We start from the raw sequence: 21,989 nt of genomic DNA on the forward strand, positions 1-21,989 counted from the left end.
GAGGAGGGCAAGGGGCCTCCGGCGGGCTGGGGAGGAGTGCGAGGTGGGGAACAGCCTTGGCTTTGATGCTGAACCCAGGAGATTTTCCCTGGGACTCAGGAAGCCTGAGGGGTAGACAGACATGTAGAGCGCATGGAAGCAATAGCAGGAAGGGTGGGCGGCTCCTTGCCCTGAGTTAACCTATGAATAAATGCAATCTCAAAAAAAGAAAAAATGCCCTAGCCGGTTTGGCTCAGTGGATAGAGCTTTGGCCTGCACACTGAAGGGTTCCAGGGGACATGCAGGAGGCAGCCAATCAATGATTCTCTCTCATCATTGATGTTTCTCCCTCTCCATCTCCCTTCCTCTCTGAAATCAATTTAAAAAATGGCATCTAGGTTTATGTTTTTGTAGAGCCAGACACTTGAAGATAAAGTGCATTTAGAAAAATAAATAAGCAAGAATAGCCAGAAAAATCCTATTAAAACAAAATGCAATGGGCACATAAATAAAAAGAACAATGAAATAGAATGAAAAATCTAGAAAGAGGCCCAAATACATATGAACATTTAAAGATAAAAGGGTACATCAAATAAATGAGGGAAAGATTCATTTTGCATTTTTTTAAAAAAGAAATAAGTGATGAGAACCAACCAGTCATTTGGAAAAAAGATTAAGCTGGATCTATTTATCCTATTGTATTTAGCTGGATAACTTCCAAATGAATCAATATATAAATGTAAAAAAAACAATTCAAACATTGGAACAGGATGAATTTAAATATAATTGGAAGGGAGTAAAACCTTCTTAACTATGACTCAAAACCCAGGAGTAATAAGAGAAAGACTGTTACGTTATAAAACTAAAACTAAAACTAAAAAAATAAAATAAAATAAAATAAAAAATCTGCATGACTATATGCAACAAAAATGATTATATGACAAGCAGAAAAAAAAGACCAATGTCAAAGTGGGAGACACACCTAAACTGCTGCCATGCACAACAATTTCAAAACTACAACTAAAAGACAAAATGTCTATCACCCAGAACCGCGGGAAAGCTGGCTGAGTGGAATCTCTACAACAAGACTGAAAGAGAAAGGAAACAAGCGCTGAAAAACTGAGTTTAACTTAGCAAACTTGCAACCTGGTGCAGACAGCTCCAAAGACTCCAAGCTCCAAGCGCGAAGGAGAGGACTGTGGTTCTCGCTGTAGCTCCTGCAGGGTGGCCTCAGACTGTAGCTGAACTGCACCCCATTGGAGATCCAGAAGCCAGTGAATCTAATGGTCAGTGTTGGACACCATATTTCAACTTCTTACATCCATAAATGACACATTCAGGAAGCGGACTCAGTGAGCACCAAAGCTCCACTGAAACAAGGCCTGCACCATAAGCATGTCTCCAGCGCAGTTCTTTCATTATAGACACAGCGGGTCCTCACAGCCAATTGGCCCGGCGGTCAATTCCTCCCAGTGTACCAACAGCAATCAAGGCTTAACTACACCAAGACATTGCACTTAGCCCACAAAGGGGTTTACCAAGAGCAACCACCTCGGGTCATTGGGGAAGCTGAGCTACTGGCCCCTATAAGTCACCTACCACACAAAGCCACTCCATCAACACAGGGAGGCAGCCAAAATGCGGACACACAGAAGCATGTCACAAATGGGAGAGATGGAGTAAAGTACTGGACAACACAAGAGTTCAGAATCACATTCATAAGGTTCCTGTACTCAAGAATCTTCTGAAAACAGCTGAGAAACTTGAAGAGACCTTCAAGGACCTTAATGAGAATACCAAAAAAATGGAAAAGGACCAGTCAGAAATTAAGTATACACTGTCTGAAATAAAGAATATATAGAAACTCAACTCTAGATCAACGTACCCAAGAGTCAAACCAAAGATCTGGAATATGAGGAAACAAAAAACACCCAACCAGAGAGGCAGAAAGAAAAAAAGAATCCAAAAGTGTGAGGATAGTGTAAGGAGCCTCTGGGATGGCTTTAAGCGTACCAACATCCAGATTTTTGGGGTGCCAGAAGAGAGAGAGCAGGATATTGAAGGCTTATTGGAAAAAATGATAGAAAACTTTCCCTACCTGGTGAAAGAAATAGACTTATAAGTTCAGGAAGTGCACAGAACCCCAAACAAGAGGAATCCAAAGAGGACCACACCAAGACACATCATAATTAAAATGTCAAGGGCAAAAGACAAAGAGAGAATCTTACAAGCAGCAAGAGAGAAACAGTTAGTGACTTCCAGGTTCTGCGAGCACTTCTGGGTTGTTGGCCTAGTTCTGCGGTTTCTGCTGCGGTGGGAGAGGGGGTGGGAGCCTCCTCCTGGGCTCCTGGCGGTGCTGATCCTGTGTGCTCCACGGTGGGAAGCGCCTTGCCCACAAGACATCAATGCAAGACTGAATAAGAAAAAGTTCCTTTCTTCTAAGCCATGGCATATCAGCTATATAGAAATACTACTTTGGGAACCAGTCTTCAGGAACGCCTCGAGGAGCTCATACAGTCTCCACAGATCACCCCCCAACTTGCCCTTCAAGTTCTACTTCAGTTTGATAAGGCTATAAATTCAGCATTGGCTCAAAGGGTCAGGAACAGAGTCAATTTCAGGGGCTCTCTAAATACATACAGATTCTGCAATAATGTGTGGACTTTTGTATTGAATGATGTTAAATTCAGAGAGGTGACAGAACTTATTAAAGTGGATAAAGTGAAAATTGTAGCCTGTGATGGTAAAAATACTGGTTCCAATCCTACAGAATGAATAGAAAAATGGCTCTTTTATGCCATCTTCTGTTATTATTCATCACTTTTTAAAGAGAAGCATAGAAGAGACTTTACTTATTCTAGCATTGCAGAAACGACTACACTGTGCTATACTATCAGAGAATCCAGTAGCAAGATGCTTGTAACTCTGTAGCCTCTTACATTACCTATATTCTGCAGCATGAAGAAACAGACTTTTTTTAATGACAACTCAAACGTTGTTGCCTTCCTAATAATATTCTTTAATAAATTCATTTTAAAACAAACAAAAAAAAAAAAGGAAAAAAAAAGAAAAAGAAAAACAGTTAGTAACGTACAAGGGAATACCCATACGACTGTCAGCAGATTTCTCAACAGAAACTATGCAGGCCAGAAGGGAGTGGCAAGAAATATTCAAAGTGATGAATAGCAAGAATCTACAACCAAGATTACTCTACCCAGCAAAGCTATCATTCAGAATTGAAGGTCAGATAAAGAGCTTCACAGATAAGAAAAAGCTAAAGGAGTTCATGACCACCAAACCAGGATTACATGAAATGCTGAAGGGTATTCTTTAAGAAGAGGAAGAAAAAGAAAAAGTTAAAGGTAAAAACTATGAACAACAAAAAGACATCAAATACATACCTACCAACAAGAGAATCTAAAAATCAAGTGAATAAAAAATCTGAAGAACAGAAAGGACTGGTGAATATAATAGAAACAGGGACATAGGAAGGGAGTGGACTGACAATTCTCAGGGGGAAGAGGGTATGAGGATGTGGGAAGAGACTGGACAAAAATCTTACACCTATGGATGAGGACAGTGGCAGGGGGTAAGGGCATGGGGTGGGGTGAGGAGTCAGTTAGAGGGGAGCTATGGGGGAAAAAAGAGGAACACCTGTAATAATCTGAAGAATAAAGATTTTTTTTTTATTAAAACAAACAAATAAACAGACAAACAAACAAACAGTGGGAGACCAAACTGAAGAGCTCCTAAATGCAGAACAAGATGATAAAGACCGACAACCGGATGCTGACAGAAATCGTGTTAAAGACATGAACAGCTGTTCTAAGAGAAACGCAAAAACAAACATTTGGAAAGATGAGAAAGCTCACTCGTATTTTAAAAATGTGAATTAAAACTACACTGAGATACCATTTCTCACCGTCAGATGGCAAAAGTGACAACACATTGTGAGGGCGAAGCTGTGGGAAAGCCACTGTGCGCACTGCTGGGAACGGAGGGGGGCAGCCTGTGGGAGGGGGGTCTGGTGGGACCAGCACAATCACACACACATTCACTCTTTGCCACAATCCCATTCTAGAAATCTATCTCCGAGTCACACAAGGCCAGCCCCCCCCCCCCCAACACACAGCGAGAATCAGAACCCGTGCCCCCTGTGTGGCGCAGGGGCTGATGGACACGCGAAGCCAGAAACCAGTCTGTGGGAAAGGATGCCCCGCCTGGCCTGTGTGGAGGACTGAGCCTGCGACGTGTTGTTTACGTAAGAAACACCAAGCAGGTGTGAGGGTGTGTGCTGTGCTGCCTTTCATGTAACATGCAAAGAGGAAAAGAAATACATACACACGTTTTTGGTCCAAAAAGTAAACATAACAAGGATAAAAGAAAATCTAATAAAAATGATTACCTACAGGGAAGGCAGACACAGAAGCCAGGTGTCCCTAAAAGTACCTTTGCACCAGTGATTTCAATTTAAGAACGCATAGCTGTTTTACCTAATTCAAAAACAAAATGGAACTGCCCTGGCTGGTGTTGCTCAATGGTTAGTGTTGGCATACACACTGAAGGGTCACCGGTTTGATTCCCAGCCAAGGGCACATACCTGTGTTGCAGGTTTGATTCCTGGCCCTGGCCCATTGATGTATCTTTGCATGGATGTTTCTCTCTCTCCCCTGCTACCCTTCTCCCTCCTTTCCACTCTCTCTAAAAATCAATGAAAAAAATATCCTTGGGTGAGAATTAACAAAAACAAAAAACAAAAAAAGGAACTAAAGTGGGAGGAAGCAATTCCTGGAAGTAGAAAATAAACTGTAACCCTCTGTCAATGCTGGTGTAATCACAGGAAGAGCTATTCCAATCGACCTTGAAATGCAGATGGCTGGAAGTACAAGAAAACAATGCCAAGCATGTTTTGGGGGGCTTGCTGTTACTTTGGAACTATTACTATTTATTATAGAACAAAACCAAGGCCTGTCCCCGTAATGTGTTACTGCCATTCAAAGGAAATAAAAACGAAATCTGTCATCTTAGCAAACACTGAAAATACCGGTAAGAGCTTTTCTCATTCCACGTGTCTCCTAGCGCTGTCCACCCTGAGCCCAGAGTGGTGACCGCCCAGGCCGGCCGATGTGCTCCAGCCCCAGCTGAGGCTTCCGAAGCGCAGTGAGGGGCACTGGGTCTGGGCAGGGCGAGCCTGGACAGGCGGCAGAGTGGCTCAGCCAGCTGGGCGGCATCCCGTACACAGGGCGCAGGCCCAGTGTTGAGCTCGATCCCCATAGGGGGTGTGCAGGGTCAACATTTTGCTCTAACATCAATGTTTCTCTCTTCTTCTTCCTTCCTGTCTACAAATATTTAAAAAAATGAATGTCATAGATAAAAAGTTATTAAAAATAGCAAAATTCATGGGTTTCTACTGATATTGAAAAGCATAATAAACTTCTCTGGGGGTGCTGGGCACTAATTTCTCATCTGGAAAAGAACTGAGCAGTTATCCTGCTTTTACTAACTACATTACTGAAGAAATCCTGTTTTTATCATTTATTTATTTATTTATTTATTTAAATATATTTTATTGATTTTTGTACAGAGAGGAAGGGAGAGAGATAGAGAGTTAGGAACATCGATGAGAGAGTCATCGATCAGCTGCCTCTTGCACACCCCCTACTGGGGATATGCCTGCAACCAAGGTACATGCCCTTGACCGGAATCGAACCTGGGGCCCTTCAGTCCCCAAGCCGACGCTCTATCCATTGAGCCAAACCGGTCCCGGCTGTTTTTATGGAAGGATCAAAGGTAATAAGAGAATGAAATAAAAACAAAAGGAATTATTCCATCTACTACCAGCAATAGGTGGTCAGTAACCAGCATGGTTGTGAGAAAAATAATGCCTTAAAAGTGACCCGCAGCCCATGTTAACCATTAGCGTTATTTATTTCAAAGGGAGTGAGAAAGGGACTGAGCACGATGTGTGGATGGGATCCCTGTGCTACGAAGATCTGGCGGCACTGACCCCCAGACCTGGCCCAGCCGCACCGCAGGAAGGAAGAGCTGAAACATACAACTCTGCTCATCAGTGATGGCATCTCCTTCTCATCCTGAGCCGGGCTGGCCTGTGATTTGGCCTGAGCAGCGTGAGGCAGGAGTGAGGACCATGAGGCTGGAGCTCCCATAGACCCCCTGAGACTGTCACGGAGGAGGCCAGGGCAGACGGCTGGAGGGACAGCCACTCGGCAGGGAGGTGGCACAGCCCACAGCAGCACAGCCTGACAGCCGAACAGTCCCATCTTGTGATCCCCATTTGTTTAGTGGGCAAGTCACTTAGTTTCCTGCTGCCTTGGTTTTCCAATATGTAAAATAACAGTAGTAAAATAACAGTAGGGTTAGTGTGAAAATTAAATAATACACACAAAAATTCACAGAAGGGTTCATGGCACGTGGTTTACTTTGTAATACTGAAAATGAAAGGTGCCGGTTATATTTTACCGTGAACTGTCTTCAGGATAACGCTGTCCTACTGCTTCTTGGAGCTGGACGTTAAGAAAAGACACATTTTGCCAGGTTTCCTTCTCTCTTATTTTGTCAAAAATTGATGTGTAGAAGTCATACATGGTATCTCCACCCTCCATTAAAAAAAAATTTCTCATGGCCTGCAGGTACTCCACCAACCTGAATGGAGAGAAAATAAGCAACTTGAGCCAGGATTCCCTATCAGTAACAGGTTTGTACACTACCACTTTCAGTGAAACAGGCTTACATCCCACAATGACTAAAATCAGAAAAACTAACACTTCTTAAATACATTATTAATAATAAAAATAGCATGTGCTTTATTTTAATGGTCAGAAAATTATTTTTCCATCACATAGAACACTCGGCAGTCACAAAGGTAATAAAAAACAGTGAGTCCAGCCCTGGCTGGAGTGGCATCATCCCATACACTGAAAGGGTGCAGGTTTGATCACCAGTTGGGGCACATACAGGAGGCAACCAATCAATGTTTCTCTCTCTCTTTGTGTCTTTCTCTCCCCCTCCCACATCTAAAAAAAAATCAATGAAAACATATCATTGGGTGAAAATTAAAAAAAAAAAAAAAGTGAATCCAAAACCTACTATTCAGAGTGAATTTCCACTGTTAATATTTGGGGTGTTTCTTCCCAGTCTTTTTTCTATGCATTAAAAAAATATAGGCCTTATTATATAAGACTAGAGGCCCGATGCATGAAATTCGTACAAGAGTAGATCCTTGCAGCCCCAGCTTTGTCCAGAAGGTGGTCCAGATGTTTTGCTGTTTGGCCATTTGGATGATTTGCATATTACGCTTTTATTATTATCGATATCCTGCTTTTTAAATTTTAAGAACAAACTATGTTATTAAATATTCTGTATAAACATTATTTGTATGAACTTTACAAAATACACACATGATATGAATATGGCATATTTATAGATATGCCATAATTTAAAGACCTGGTAATTTTATGTTTTTCACTCTGATAGCAAATTTTATGATGGGCATTTTGTGTAACAAACTTTATCTTTCTTTTGGGATAGCATCTCAGAAACAAAAATTAAATTTCACAACATAGTTAAGAAAACAATGGTTAATTGATTCTTTCAAAAGAAAATTGTTTACTGCATAGTTATTTCCAACTCTAATAGAACTTAACTTGAAATACAGGTTTTAAAATAGCCTCAACTGTTCTTAAGTACAATAAACTACAGACTACTTCCGAACTGAACTCCTTCATACCTGTAATCTGTTTTCAGCGTTTGCATGAGGTCTCCACAGCAATCTAGATACTGCTTGTCAATATGGGGGTAGAGGCAAGATCTCAGCGTTAACTCAAACGTCTGGCACGTCACAGATTCCGATGATCTAGCCATATACACCTCTCCACCAGCAAACTTCTCGTGAAAGTCACTCTGTTCCAAATACAACCTTTCCACACACAAAAAAATGAGCTTTCTTTTTAAGAGCAGCCGTCAACAGAATTCTCTTAAATTCCAGAGTACCATTTTAATGGTTAAGTCTTTAAATTAGCAACTATTACAGAAAGAGAAAATCTTTTTCCTCAAAATATACTTTGAGTGGCCCTAGCTGGTAGCTCAATGATTAGAGTGTGGACCTATGGACTGCAGAGTTGAAGGTTCGATTCCAGTCAAGGGCATGTGCCTCAGTTGTGGGCTCGATCCTGGGCCCTGATCCAGACTTGTGCAGGAGGCAACCAATAGTCTTTCTCACATCCATGTTTTTTTTCTCTCCCCCTCCATTTCACTCTCTCTCTCTAAAAAAGAAAAAAAAAAAGAAAAAAAATCATCGAAAAAAATATCCTTGGGTGAGGATAAACAAAACAAAATGAAATGCTTTGGGTGGATCAGTTTTCAAAGTCACTTTTGTCTTTAGGATCAAGTACTTGCAGCCATTTGGCTGCTGGTAGTGAGTGATGGCCATCAGATGATGAGGGCACTGTGTTGGTTTAATACCTAAATGCTTCAAAGGGTCAGGGTGCATTCTGCACTTAAGGAAGGCCTGACTCAATAGATCTGATGTCTGTCCACAACCCAGACTTAAAAAAAATTTAATTTCATTCTCACCCAAGGACATGCATAGAGGAAGGGAGTGGGAGGGAACCACTGATGTGAGAGAAACATCAATGGGTTGCCTTCCAAACATGCCCTGACTGGGAATCGAACCGGCAACCTTACTGTGCATAGTACAATGCTCAATCAACTGAGCCTCTCGCCATGCAGAATGTTTTTTTTAAAAAAAATATATTTTATTGACTTTTTACAGAGAGGAAGAGAGAGGGACAGAGAGTCAGAAACATCGATGAGAGAGAATCATCGATCAGCTGCCTCCTGCACACCCCCTACTGAGGATGTGCACACAACCAAGGTACATGCTCTTGACCGGAATCAAACCTGGGACCTTTCAGTCCTCAGGCCCACAGTCTATCCACAGAGCCAAACTGGTTTCAGTCAGAACCCCGACGTTTTAGAGCATCTCCAGTTCCAGTGGCAGCACTCCTAGGCCTAGGGCATGTGATAATCTGTGGACTTGCACCAACATGGAGGCCAAATAAGACACCTGAAATAAGTGAAAACAGTATCCTGCATTCCATCATGATGTAGGAGAGGCTGCAGTTTTTTTTTTTTAAGGCTGAAAAGCCCCACCTGCCAGAAATAAACATTACTGAATACTGCACAGATCCTGCTGCTTCTACCATCAATGATATTGCAGTGGGATTTCACCTAGCAAAGTTGACTGCCAGCAGGGGGTCGTGAGCATCATCCAGCTCCAGGTGTCTTTCTGCAATGGACTGCATCCTAATGAAGGTCCCTCGGGCTGCCTGCTGCTTGGTGAGGGGCTGTGTTTGGGTTTCTTCTCCATGTCGAAGGCGTGACTGCACAGATTCCAGAAAGAGGCTATACAAGCCTTTTCTTCCTGCATCTAAAACAAAGAAGTATGTCAAGTTACTTAATGTTATTAGCCATGTTCTAGTAAATAATATTAAGTAGCATTCAGAATTATTATGCTACTTTATCTAAATACAGCCTGGTATTTTTCCTTTGGATTATGAGGGTCTATTCCTGTTTTGTTACCTTTAAAATACAGTGCCACTAAGCATTTTTACATATTGTCAGACAACTGCAAGATACCTGGTGAAACATTAAAGTGTAACCTATTTTTTTTTTCTGAACAAGGTAATACCTCTAAGCAGGATGCTTGATAATTAAGTTACCATGATACCGTACAGCACTTTGATAATAACATTAAGGGAAGTCTTAATTTCACTGGAAAAAACACTTCTAACAGTGACTCTGAAAAGCTCAAGACATTTTACTACTCATTCAAAGGAGAAATATTATAAAGTGAAAATTCTATTAAAGGACATAAAAGATATGAGATTTCTGGTCAAGATGCTGGTAAATACAGTACTTGTTGCCTCCCACAACCACATAAAAATTACAACTAAAATACAGAATCACCATCATTCAGAACCACCTGAAATCTGGCTAAATGGAAGTCCTACAACTAGAGGATAAAAGAAAGCACATTGAGGCTGGTAGGAGGGACAGAGCCACAGAACACCCATTGTGGTATTCTTTTAATCAGGAGGGATATTTTGGTTGTGGAGGTCTATGTGAGAAGCAAGGTGTCCCAGCCCCACACCAGGGCCCTCAGCCAAGGGTTCCAGAGCTGGGAAGAGCATCCCTGTAACTTCAAGCTGTAAAACCATTGGAGATTGAGGCTGAGTGACACAGAGGCTGCTGGTATCACAGGTGTTCCTCCTAAAGGTTCAGCACATGAACTTAAACTGACTTGCTGCCTCTTAGCTCCAGTGCTGGGGCAGTAGCTTGAAAGGTGCAGGGAATATGGGGAGGAACTGAACTGTCTGGTGTCAGGGTGAGAACTGGGGGCAGCATTCTCCTAGAGGGGTACTGTCATTGTTCCTTTGCTGAGCCCTCCCGCCAGAGCCTGCAGGTAGGCGCCATATCCGAGTCTCCATCAATCTGGCTCACACTCTTCGCCTACTCTGGTGACTCCCTGAGATCCGACCCCACACAATTTGCAGCCTGAACCCAAGCTATTGCAGTGGTCTTATTATATGAATAGGCTCTCTTGGCTCAGACTTTGCTAAAATCTCCTATACAAGCAGCAGCATGTCCCATACCTCTCAATAATAGGGCCCAGGCCTGGCACTAGCAGCCATCTGCAGATCACTCCATAGCTCATGCAGTAGCTGACTTCACACTTCCCTGGAGGCCCAGAGCCAGTGCATCCTACAGTGGACAGCTTCAGACCATAGCAGATTACAACTCTACACATCTACGAGTGACACACTCAAGGGGCAGACTCAGTGAGCACCAAAGCTCCACTGAAGCAAGTCCTGCTCCTTAGGGTGCCTCCTACACAGCAGCTCTCCTACTGTAACTGCAGCTGGTCCTCAGAGCCTATAGGCCTGGAAGGAGGTCAACTCCTCCCAGTGATGCCAACAACAATCAAGGCTCAACTACAGGGAGTGCCTACCTAGAGTGCCCAGCTCAGGTGACTGGGGAGGCTGAGCCACTGGTCCCTAAGGACACCTACTACACAAGGCCACTTTACCAATTCCAGGAGACATAGCAGCTCTACCTAATACATAGAAACAAACACAGGGAAGCAGCCAAAATGCAGACACAAAGAAACATGTAACAAAAACAAGGAACCTACTGAATACAGAGTTCAAAACCACAGTTATAAGGTTAGTCAAGGATTTTTATGAGACTTTCAAGGCTCTTAGTGACAATGTCAAACACATGAAAAAGGACCAATCAGAAATGAAGCATACACTCATTGAAATAAAGAATAACTTACATGGATTCAACCGCAGAGTAGAAGATTCCAAGAATTAAATAAATGATTTGGAATATGTGGAAGCAAAAACTCCCAATCTAAAGAGCAAAAAGAAAAAAGAATCCAAAAATATGAAGATAGTGTTAAAGAGCCCGGGGGACAACTTCAAGCCTACCAACATTCACATAAGGGGGTGCCAGAAGAAGATGAGACAGAGCAAGATATTGAAAACCTATTTGAAGAAATGGCAAAAAAAAAAATTCCCCTTTTTTGGGAAAAAAAGTCCAGGAAGCAGAGTCCCAAACAAGAGGAACCCAAAGAGGGCTACACCAAAACACATCATAATTAGAATGCCAAGGGTTAAAGACAGAGAAAAATCTTAAAAACTGAAAGAGAAATTCAGTTAGTTTCCTACAAGGGAACTCCCATAATACTGTCAGCTGATTTCTCAACAGAAACTTTGCAGACCAGAGAGAGTGGCAAGAGATATTCAAAGTGATGAACAGTAAGGACCAACAACCAAGATTACTCTACCCAGCAAAACTCTCATTTAGAATTGAGGGTCAAAAGGAGAAACCAAGATGGCAGCATAAACACCTAAACTGCTGCCTCGCACATCAATTTCAAAACTACAACTAAAAGACAAAACAAACATCATCCAGAACCACAGGAAAGCTGGCTGAGTGTAAATTCTAAAACTAGAAGGAAAGAGGAAAGCACATGGAGAATCAGAGGAGCTGCAAAAGGCTGAGGTACAGAGACACATGTGTGGGTGGCTGAGTACCTGGCTGGCTTTCTCCAGTGGAAAGGAGACAGCGCTGAACCCCAGTTCCGACTGCACTGAACCCCAGTTCCAGGCAAGACGCGGGGGACCCAGGCTTACAGGGGAGTCGCAAAAGGCAGAGGTCTGGAGGCACGTGCTTGAGTATATGCAGAGAGGGCTGACTGCTGAGTATGCTGCTGGCTTTCTCTAGTGGGTGAGAAACAGAAACTTTCCACTGTGTTGAATTCCATTTCCAGGAGAGAATCTGGGAATCCAAATTCATTGAGGGAGAAACTGGACCGTCTGGCAGTGGGTGAAACTTGAGGGCAGAAACTTGAGGGCAAATTAGAGGTGCTTGCAGTAATTACCAAGGGACACTAAGACCCAGGGGCCTCATAGGGCAGGGATGCTGCTAGGCCAAGACTATCTGCTCAGCCCCGAGGCTCCGCCCCATCCAAGCTGAGCACAGAGGCTTTTGCAATTTTGCAAGTCTGGTGCCATAAGGCTGTCTCCATCACAGAAGTTCTCCCGGTGTAGACACAGGTGATTCTCACAACCAATTGGCCTGGAGGTCAATTCTTCCCAGTGATACCAACAATAATCAAGACGTAACTATAACAAGTGTAGTCTTCTATGAATTCCTCTTGTTTGGGGTACTTTGTGCTTCCTGGACTTGTAAGTCTATTTCTTTCACCAGGTGGGGGAAATTTTTTGTCATTATTTCTTCAAATAGGTTTTCAGTATCTTGCTCTCTCTCTTCTTCTGGCACCCCCATAATTCTGATGTTGGTATGCTTAAAGTTGTCCCAGAGCCTACTTACACTATCTTCATATTTTGGGATTCTTTTTTCTTTTTGATCTTTTGGTTGGGTGTTTTTTGCTTACTCATAGTTCAAATCATCAACTTGACTCTCAGGATCCTCTAATCTACTGTTGAATTCCTGTGTTATTTTTTATTTTAGTCAGTGTATGCTTAATTTCTTACTGGTCCTTTTCCTTTTATTTTTTTGTGGGCATTCTCACTAAGATCCTTGAAGGTCTCCTTAAGTTCCTTGGAGGTTTCTAGAAGATTCTTGAGTAAACTTATAACTATGGTTTTGAATTCTATATCCAGTAGTTTGCTTTCTTCCATTTCTTTAATTTGTGACATGTTTCTTTGTCGTCGAATTTTGATTGCTTCCCTGTGTTTCTTTAAAAAAAAAAATTTTACTGAATTTTTAGAGAGGAAAAGAGAGGGATAGAGAGTTAGAAACATCGATGAGAGAGAATCATCGATCAGCTGCCTCTTGCACACCCCCTACTGGGGATGTGCCCGTTACCAAGGTACATGCCCTTGACCGAAATCTAACCTGGGACCTTTCAGTCCGCAGACTGACGCTCTATCCACTAAGCCAAATTGGTTTTGGCCCCTGTGTTTGTTTCTATGTATTGGATAGAGCTGCTAAGTCTCCTTGAGTTAATAGAGTAGCTTTGTGTAATAGATATACTATAGGGTCCAGTGGCTCAGCCTCCCCAGTCAACTGAGGTGGACTCTCTTGGTGCACTCCTTTGTGGGTTGTGTGTACAGTCTAGTAGTTGAGCCTTGATTGCTGTTGGTGTCACTGAGAGGAATTGACCTCCAGGCCAATTGGCTGAGGGGACTAGCTGCAACTACAGTGAGAAAACTGCTGTGTAAGACACCCTTATGGGGCAGGACTTGCTTCAGTGGGGTTTTGGTGCTCACTGAGTCTTCCCCTTGAGTGTGTCACTTATGGATGTGAAGAGCTGTAATCTGGTATGGTCGCTCACTGACCACTGGGTATACTGGCTCTTGAATCTCCAAGGAGGTGCAAAGTCAGCCACTGCCTGGGACCACCTGGCAGAAGCTACAGAGAGACCTGTAGATTCTTCTTCTTTGTATCAGGTTTGGAAGTGTCCATGCAAGGCCCAGTTGTGAAGCAAGGCAGGCTGGTGCTGGTGTGGGCCTTAAGCCTTTTATTGATAGGTTTGGGACTCCCTGACCCAGGTGCAGCTTTTTGTCAGGTTTTAGGCTGAGAAAAGACAGGCCATTCATATGCAAAAGCCACTGTGCACAGCCTGGGTGGGGTGGTAAATTGGGTGGGGAAGGAGTTTTGGGAACCTCCAGGGTGGAGCAAACAGGAAATGGCTGCCAGTCAGCCCTACAACCAGGGAGGTCCCAGCTTGGGAACAGTGAACACTGTGAGCACCTCCATCTGGAAGAAAGCCACCGCTGAGTCCTACCCCAATACCAGACAGTCCAGTTTCTCCCCGTATCTGTCTTGGTCCCCCAGAGCTTCTCCCGGCACTGGAGCTCAGAGAAAGTGGGAGCTTGTAAATCCAGTTCACGGTGCTGGCCTTTTAAGAGGAGCAGCTGGGTTTCCAGCAGCCTGTGTGTCAGTTAGCACCTATCCACACTGGTTTTTACAGTCCGTAGTTCTCATTGCCTGTAGGGACTTCTTTCCCCATCTCTGGAACCCTGGGCTGGGGGTTGGTGTGGGGCTGGGACCCCTCACTCCTCCAAGCAGCCTCTACAGAGGCGATCTCCCTTCTGATTAAAAGAATGGCGCATGCAAGTGCGTGAGTACACACACACACACACACACACAAAAAAAAGCAGTACACCTGGGTTCTGAACCAGCCTGTTGCATGCCTCTGCAACTCCTACCAGTCTCAGTATGCTTTCTTCTTTACCTCTATAGTTGTAGAGGCATGGTTCTGGATGATAGCTGTTCTGTATTTTAGTTGTAATTTTTATGTGGTTGTGGGAGGCAGCAAGTACAGCCATTTACCTGTGCTGCCATCTTGGTTCCTTCCAAAAATATTCTTTAAGAGAGAAAGAATAAGCCCAGCAGACATGGCTCAGTGGTTGAGTGTTGAGGTATGAACTAGAAGGTCACGGTTGATTCCTGGTCAGGGTATATGCCTGGGTTGTGGGCTTGATCCCCAGTGTTTGTGTGTGTGTGTGTGTGTGTGTGTGTGTATGTGTGTGTGTTGGGGGGGAGGGGTGCAGGAGGCAGCTGATCAATGATTCTCTCATTATTGATGTCTCTATCTCTCTATTCCTCTCCCTTCCTCTCTGAAAGCAATAAAAATATATTAAAAACAAAAAAAGAAGAGGAAGAGGAGAAGAAAGAATAGGAAGAGATTAAAAATATGAACAATAAAATGGCAACAAATACATATCTATCAACAATTGAATCTAAAAATCAAAATAAATGAACAAGAAATCTAAGGAACAAAATAAATTAGGGAATAAAAAAAATCACAGGTAGGGAAGCAAGCATGAAACAGACTGACAAATCTCAGAGGGAATGGAGGTGTGGCAAGAGATTAATCAAAGATCTTACCTACGGACACAGACAGTAGTGTGGTGAAGGCCTGGGGTAGGGTGGGAACTGGGTGGAGTGGGGCAATGGGGTAAAAACAGGGACGTCTATAATTATCTCAAGAATAAAGATTTAAAAACAATAAAACAATTCCCAATGAGGACAAACTTTTTTCAATCAGGAGTAGCATAATCTATTCACTTGATCATGGTGAAAATTTCCACGTAACTAGAAATCTTTGATGATTTTCAAACTACACCATTATGTATCTCGGATGACAAGAATCAAGAAAACAACCACCCCAATGTTGCAAGAGAGGCACAAGGAAAGGGCCCCACCTCTGGCCGTGGCCTGGGACATGGTGCTGTCCCCAACCTGCAGGTGTTTGAGCAGCTGCATGGACTTGCCAGCCATGATGATCTGCTTCAGGACGGGTCTGAGGAAGGACACCATGGTGTGCTGTCGGCTGGAGGGCCCTTGGTCACTGCCAGAACTTGCACTGGCATTATCACTCATCTTTTCTTCATTTTCTGTCCTTTCTGATATACTGTATAGTGTGTACGTTGCATACCAAAAGTCTCTGTGATTTACTGGAACATTTTTGTTTCTATAGAGATTCAAAATAATTTAAATGTTAATTCCCCCCCCCCCCAAAAAAAAACACACACAAAAAAAACAGTATATCTGTTCTAGCTTAGTAATATCATTCAGACATTCTAAAACATAGTAATAGCAATTATAGCTAAAATGAAGTAATGTCCATGAATAACAGGGGATATTTTACCTGACTTCAGTTTAATATGGAAAAGTGGATAAATACACTGAATGGCAGAGGTAAAATATAACTAAGTAGAAAGTTTCCTGAATTAGAACTAAACAAACTATTATATAATGAATTTGTTAATCTCCTGTGAGAGTAATCTTCAGATTCCACATCTTTTTCCCCCACATAGATTCTTAACTGAGCTTTAAAAAAAATTTTTTAAATACTCACCCAAGGATTTATTATATTTTCTATTGATTTTTAGAGAAAATTGAAGGGAGAGGGGAAGAGAGAGAAAGAAACATTGATGGGGGAGAGACAGAGATACACTGATGAGAGAGACACACATCAATGGTTGCCTCCTGCAGGCCCTCAGACTAAAGCTGGAAGCCTGCAGTGGAGGTACGGGCCCTTAACTGGAATCAAACCCGGGACTCTTTAGTCCACAGGCCAATGCTCTATCCACTAAGCCAAACCGGCTATGGCTGGATGGCTTTTAATAATGAAATGATAGATACTCATCATCATTTAACAGTCGCATTTTAACAAAAATTGTCAAGTAAGAAAGATGAAACAGGACAGAAGGGACATGAGGAAGGTTGGCTCCTTTATCTTGGCACTGGAAACAGGCCACTATTCCAGAGCTCGGAGGAATCACAGTTGCCCTTCCTGCCCAGGGAAATGGACAGCTGTCAATCAAACCTAAGCACAGTGCACAACTTCAGAGTTGAGATGAGGACGGTTCCACCTGGCAGATTCTATTTAGAAAAACCAATTAATTGAAGGGTAGCTAATTTGGAGAAATAAATATATTAGAGGCCAATTCTGTAATATTGTCATACTTTTCTTACTGATGACTTCTATTGGAATGATTGAAGCCTACTGGTTGTTAGCTGAACTCATTTTATGAAAACTAGTGTGCATTTACCAGACCAGCCCTTCATGAACACACTATTACTCAAAAAATGTGATTTGCAAAGAAAAGCTGTGAACTGATATAAACTTGGAAAAATACATTTTGGGGCTGGGGCTGACCCTGCGATAGCTGCAGTCACCTCTGGATGATGAATTCCCGGGCGCAGTCGCATAGGTGGCCGTGCACAATCCACTCGTCCACAATCTGCAGGTACGGTCTCACCGTTTCCACCCAGAGAGAGAAGAGCAGTGAGACCTGTGGAGACAGCGTGCACAGCCCACACTCACCTCGGCATGAAATGAGTTGCAAACATTTCTAAAACACTGTTTTTAAAATCACCAAATTTCTATTTTTTGAAATAAAAAATTAAAAACTAGAAACATATGACAAAAAACTCATCTACATGTGAGATGAGCATATATCTCCAGTCCATACCAGGACCCTCTGGAGTGATGGCTACCAGGGACCATAGGGATACAGTTCCCCTACCTAAATAGGGCAATTAGAAAGATGCCCATTAAGAAGGAGAAGTGCCCTAGCTGGTTTGGCTCGGTGGAAAGCATCGGTTTGTGGACTGAAGGGTCCCATGTTCGATTCCAGTCAAGGGCACATGCCCAGGTGAGGGCTTGGTCTGCAATAGGGGACGTCCAGGAGGCAGCCAATCGATGATCCTCTCTCATCATTGATGTTTCTATCTCTCTTCCCTTTCCCTTACGCTCTGAAATAAATTAAAACACACACATGGATATATAAAAGAGGAAAGATTTCATTTTACTATACAAAAAATTGCATAGCAGAAATAAATAAATTACCTTTGCATTAAACTGCAGCACAAATATGTTGAGAAAACGGTATACCAACAAACTAGGAAATATACCTAAAATATGTACTACCATCCTACTTTCTGTTTCTAAGAATCTGACTGTTCTAGGTGCCTGATATTATAGATTTGCATTTCTGAAAAAATATTTTAAAAAAAAGTATAACTTCAGAAAGGAAGGAAGAGGAAGAGAGAAACAGAAACATCAATGATGAGAAAGAGCTATTCACTGGCTATCTCTTGCATGCTCCTGACTGGGGATGGAGCCCAGAACACAGGCAGGTACTCTGCTCAGGAACTGAAATAAGTGCTCCGGGTTTATAGATCGACATTCACCCATTGAGCCATGTGAGCTGGGTTGCAATTTTATTTAGAAAGGATTATGCAAGATAAAAAATGGTGGCAGAGTTAAATGGGTGCTACACTGATATGCTCCTAGGACCATACTGGAATTACAACTACAGTAAAAAAAAGAAATCACCCTGAATAATCAATTGAAGAGCAGCTGGAGAGGACCCTGATAACCAAGGATAGAAAGTGGAGACCACACAGAGACTGGCAGGAAGGGCCAAGGGGCAAAAGGCCTCGCCAGGCTCCCACAGAGAACAGCTGAAGGTCTGGAGAGATATCTCAGCTGTGGGGGGGTTGCCACTGAGAACTCTGGGTTTACCTCAAGCTGGGCCCCAGCAGAGAGCACCGGAACTAAGAAAGGTGCCCACATAACATCCAACTGTGAAAAGGAGAGGGGTTGCTATCTATTAGGGAGATATGGCTGGAAATGCAGGCACCCTCTTAAAGGGCCAGCACACAAAATTCCATGTGCAGCCACTCACCTTGCGCTCCAGCACAGGGAGGACAGAGTGGATTAGAGCTTTGTGAGCAGAAGCCAGGGTTGGGGGCTTAGGGGTTAGAGCTTGGAAGGCAGACACCCAGGCTTCCTGTGCTGAGTCATCCCCTCATGCTGTGGAGGTCATCGTTCCCAGCAAACCTTTGCTATTCAATAGTTTTGCTATTGGAAAACACCATGCCCCATGTGTGGAGTTTCCGAGGTCCATCATGAGACTGAGAATAACAATAAGCCTCCAGGCAGAAGCAATTGCCCCACCTTGTTGAGAAACCTCTCGTCCCACCTCTGGATGACTGACTGAGGGCTACTCAAGACTGAACCCAATTAGTCTGCAAGCAGAGAAGAGTCTCTGGAGGCTTTGCATCTTTGTCTGATCTAACTAGTCAGAAATAGCATCTGACACTGTCCTGCACAAGAGACTGAGAGGCATAGCAGATATACCTCATACATAGTAACAAACCTAAACAGGCAGCCCTAATAGGGAGTCTGAAAAACAACCTCCAAATGAAAGAATAAGAGAATTCTACAGAAGAAAAGATAATTGAAATGGAGATAAGAAACTTATCTGGGCCCTAACTGGTTTGGTTCAGTGGATAAAGCTTCCGCCTGCAGACTCAAGGGTCCCAGGTTCAATTCTGGTCAAGGGCATGTACCTTGGTTGCAGGCACATCTCCAGAAGGGAGTGTGCAAGAGGCAGCTAATCCATGTTTCTCTCTCATAGATGTTTCTAACTGTCTATCCCTCTCTAAAAAACCAATAAAATATATTAAGAAACTTATCTGGGAGAAACCAAGATGGCGGCATAGGTAAACACCTGAAATTGGTGCCTTGCACAGCCACTTCAAAACTACAACTAAAAGACAAAAGACATCATCCAGAACCACTGGAAGGCTGGCTGAGTGGAAATTCTACAACTAGAAGGAAAGAGAAAAGCTCACTGAGACTTAGAAGAGCTGCAGAAATAAAATGCAGAGGTACGGAGATGCATGCGAGTACGCAGGCAGCTATCTTTCTCAATTGGGAGGGAGACACAAGCTCCCAACTGCTCTAAACTCTGGGGTCCCAAACTCATATGGGGAGAAACTGGACTGTCTGGCATTGGGTGGAACTCGAGGGCGGCTTTCTCTCAGAGGTGCTTGCAGCAATTACTGAGGGACACTGAAACCCGGGGGGCCTCTTAGGACAGGGCCAAGGATCAGTCATAGCTGCTTGCTCTGCTCTGTTAATTCCCTGAGACCCTGCCCCACCCAAGTTGTGTGTAGAGGATTTTGCATACCAACCAAGGACGGTGTATGCATATACGCATGGCCCATGGACAGACAATAGATTGGTGAAGGCCTGGGGTGGGGAACAGAGGTGGGCTGGAGGAGGTCAATGAGGGGAAAAAAGGACATGTAATACTTTCAACAATAAAGACGAAAAAAGAAAGGGCTGTTGCAAATACTGATGTAAGTCAGCTAGGTATTTTTCACATCTTGCTTTTTTTTTTTTTTAAATCATTTTATATAAAAGAATATTTTAATTTTTGTCCTTAGAAACTATAAAGACTATACATGATTTGGAAATGAGACTATACCAAACACTGGCCAAAGAAGAATGGTCTGCTCTATGCCTTCTCTTTTGTCTGGTCACTCAGAAATATAATGTTATCAGCAATGATTATTGTTGCTTGTCGCCTCACATTATTTTTATCCATATACTCACCATAGTCTATTTTCCTTTTTCACATACTGATATGCCACATCTCTGAGGCCTGGTCAGAATACTGAAATCCTGTGCCATGTTGTCTTTTGACTGACGTCATCCATTTGGTATGTTTCACTGTCTCCTGATTTCCACATCTCATTTGTGACTGGGTTTTTCCCTTCCACTTGTCTCATGATAAGATCCTGACCAACTCGACCCAATAACTGCACACGATTCAGAGATCTTTCCATAACCAAGCTGCTTGCTACTTCAGACTCATGTCTTACAAGTTTATGAAACACCTGCAATACAGGTATTCGAAACATTGCTTCTACTTTTTCTACAATCTGATCTTTAGTCCTTTCCGGACGCTTCAGCCATATTAGCTCCAAGCCCAGAGGACACTTCCCACATCTTGCTTTATGTTTTGCTTTGTCCTTTCCTCACCCTTTTGATGATCATGCAGTTATAATTTAGATCCTCATTTAAAACCCTGCAGTGTCTGGCATAGCCTGACTTAAGCACTGTTTTTACAAAAGCTACAACAGCTGTGCACCACTCCTTTAGCTGGGCAGAATGGAGCCACACACTTTAGACTAGATGAGGGCCCACTTACGGTTTGCTCAGAGGCTTCTCCAACATCGTCATATTCAAGAATGGCCTTGTACAGGGTGTTAAGCAGGTGAGATGCCCGCACAACATTCCGAGTGTCTGGTGGGACTTCTGCTATCCCAGTGCTAAAGACTTTGTGCAGAACCTTCAGCTGAGCCAGTCGAGGCGACAACTTGTCCACTACTATGGCAAGAGTTATTGTCGTATCTGCAAATATCAAGAAATCAAACTCATTAGCCAGGAAAAATATGCTTTCAAATGTGTTCAGCCACTTAGGGTATGGCAGAGCCAACAGAGGATGCTGGGTTTTCATCTTATATCACAAAGGATTCATATTCCTAAAGAAAGTACTTCCTAAAGGGAAAGAAAAAGCAGGAAAATAATGTATGAAGGAACTGACAGAAAAAGAAACACAAGTGATTCTTAAACATATAGAAAGATACTCAATCTCACTTGTAATAAAATAATGCAAATTAAAACTACATGGTGGGCCGAAACCGGTTTGGCTCAGTGGATAGTCAGTCTATGGACTAAAGGGTCCCGGGTTCGATTCCAGTCAAGGGCATGTACTTTGGTTGCGGGCACATCCCCAGTAGGGAGTGTGCAATAGGCAGCTTATCGATGATTCTCTCTCATCGATGTTTCTTTTTTTTTTTTTTAAATATATTATATTGATTTTTTTTTTACAGAGAGGAAGGGAGAGAGATAGAGAGCTAGAAACGTCGATGAGAGAGAAACATTGACCAGCTGACTGGTCGCAACCAACATACATGCCCTTGACCGGAATCGAACCTGGGACCTTTCAGTCCGCAGACCGATGCTCTACCGCTGAGCCAAACCGGTTTCAGCTCTCATCTAACTCTCTATCCCTCTCTCTTCCTTTCTGTAAAAAATCAATAAAATATATTTTAAAAAAATAAACCCACAAAAACTACATGGTGGG

General features: G+C 42.9%; 2 protein-coding genes and 1 pseudogene across 4 annotated transcripts in view; 1 reads left to right on the forward strand and 2 right to left on the reverse strand.

Annotated features, from left to right (window-relative positions):
- The window catches only part of TUBGCP5 (tubulin gamma complex component 5), a 98,380-nt gene that overhangs the window by 17,667 nt on the left and 58,724 nt on the right, over window positions 1–21,989 (reverse strand). For both annotated transcript variants that reach the window (XM_084899009.1, XM_084899010.1), the window contains 6 exons: window positions 21,051–21,253; window positions 17,221–17,336; window positions 15,741–16,009; window positions 9,229–9,427; window positions 7,727–7,915; window positions 6,460–6,642 (listed from right to left, as the gene is read on the reverse strand). In XM_084899009.1, coding sequence (XP_084755135.1) covers window positions 6,460–6,642; window positions 7,727–7,915; window positions 9,229–9,427; window positions 15,741–16,009; window positions 17,221–17,336; window positions 21,051–21,253 — 1,159 coding nt within the window. The remainder of the gene's footprint in view (window positions 1–6,459; window positions 6,643–7,726; window positions 7,916–9,228; window positions 9,428–15,740; window positions 16,010–17,220; window positions 17,337–21,050; window positions 21,254–21,989) is intronic.
- LOC311630188 (transcription initiation factor IIA subunit 2-like) lies at window positions 486–2,991 on the forward strand. Its single transcript, XM_084899054.1, has one exon. The coding sequence runs from the start codon at window positions 2,425–2,427 to the stop codon at window positions 2,752–2,754; it is 330 nt and encodes a 109-aa protein (XP_084755180.1). The 5' UTR covers window positions 486–2,424; the 3' UTR covers window positions 2,755–2,991.
- On the reverse strand, window positions 20,268–21,003 carry LOC311630187 (single-stranded DNA-binding protein, mitochondrial-like; annotated as a pseudogene). Its single transcript has one exon. The product of its transcript is annotated as a single-stranded DNA-binding protein, mitochondrial-like (transcript).

This window comes from Pipistrellus hanaki, assembly GCF_964339955.1.
Source record: "Pipistrellus hanaki genome assembly, chromosome: 11".
In the NCBI taxonomy this organism is placed as follows: domain Eukaryota; kingdom Metazoa; phylum Chordata; class Mammalia; order Chiroptera; family Vespertilionidae; genus Pipistrellus; species Pipistrellus hanaki.

Excerpts from the sequence above, each read along its gene's own strand:
- LOC311630188 (XM_084899054.1), top strand. The coding sequence starts at position 2,425 with ATGGCATATCAGCTATATAGAAATACTACTTTGGGAACCAGTCTTCAG.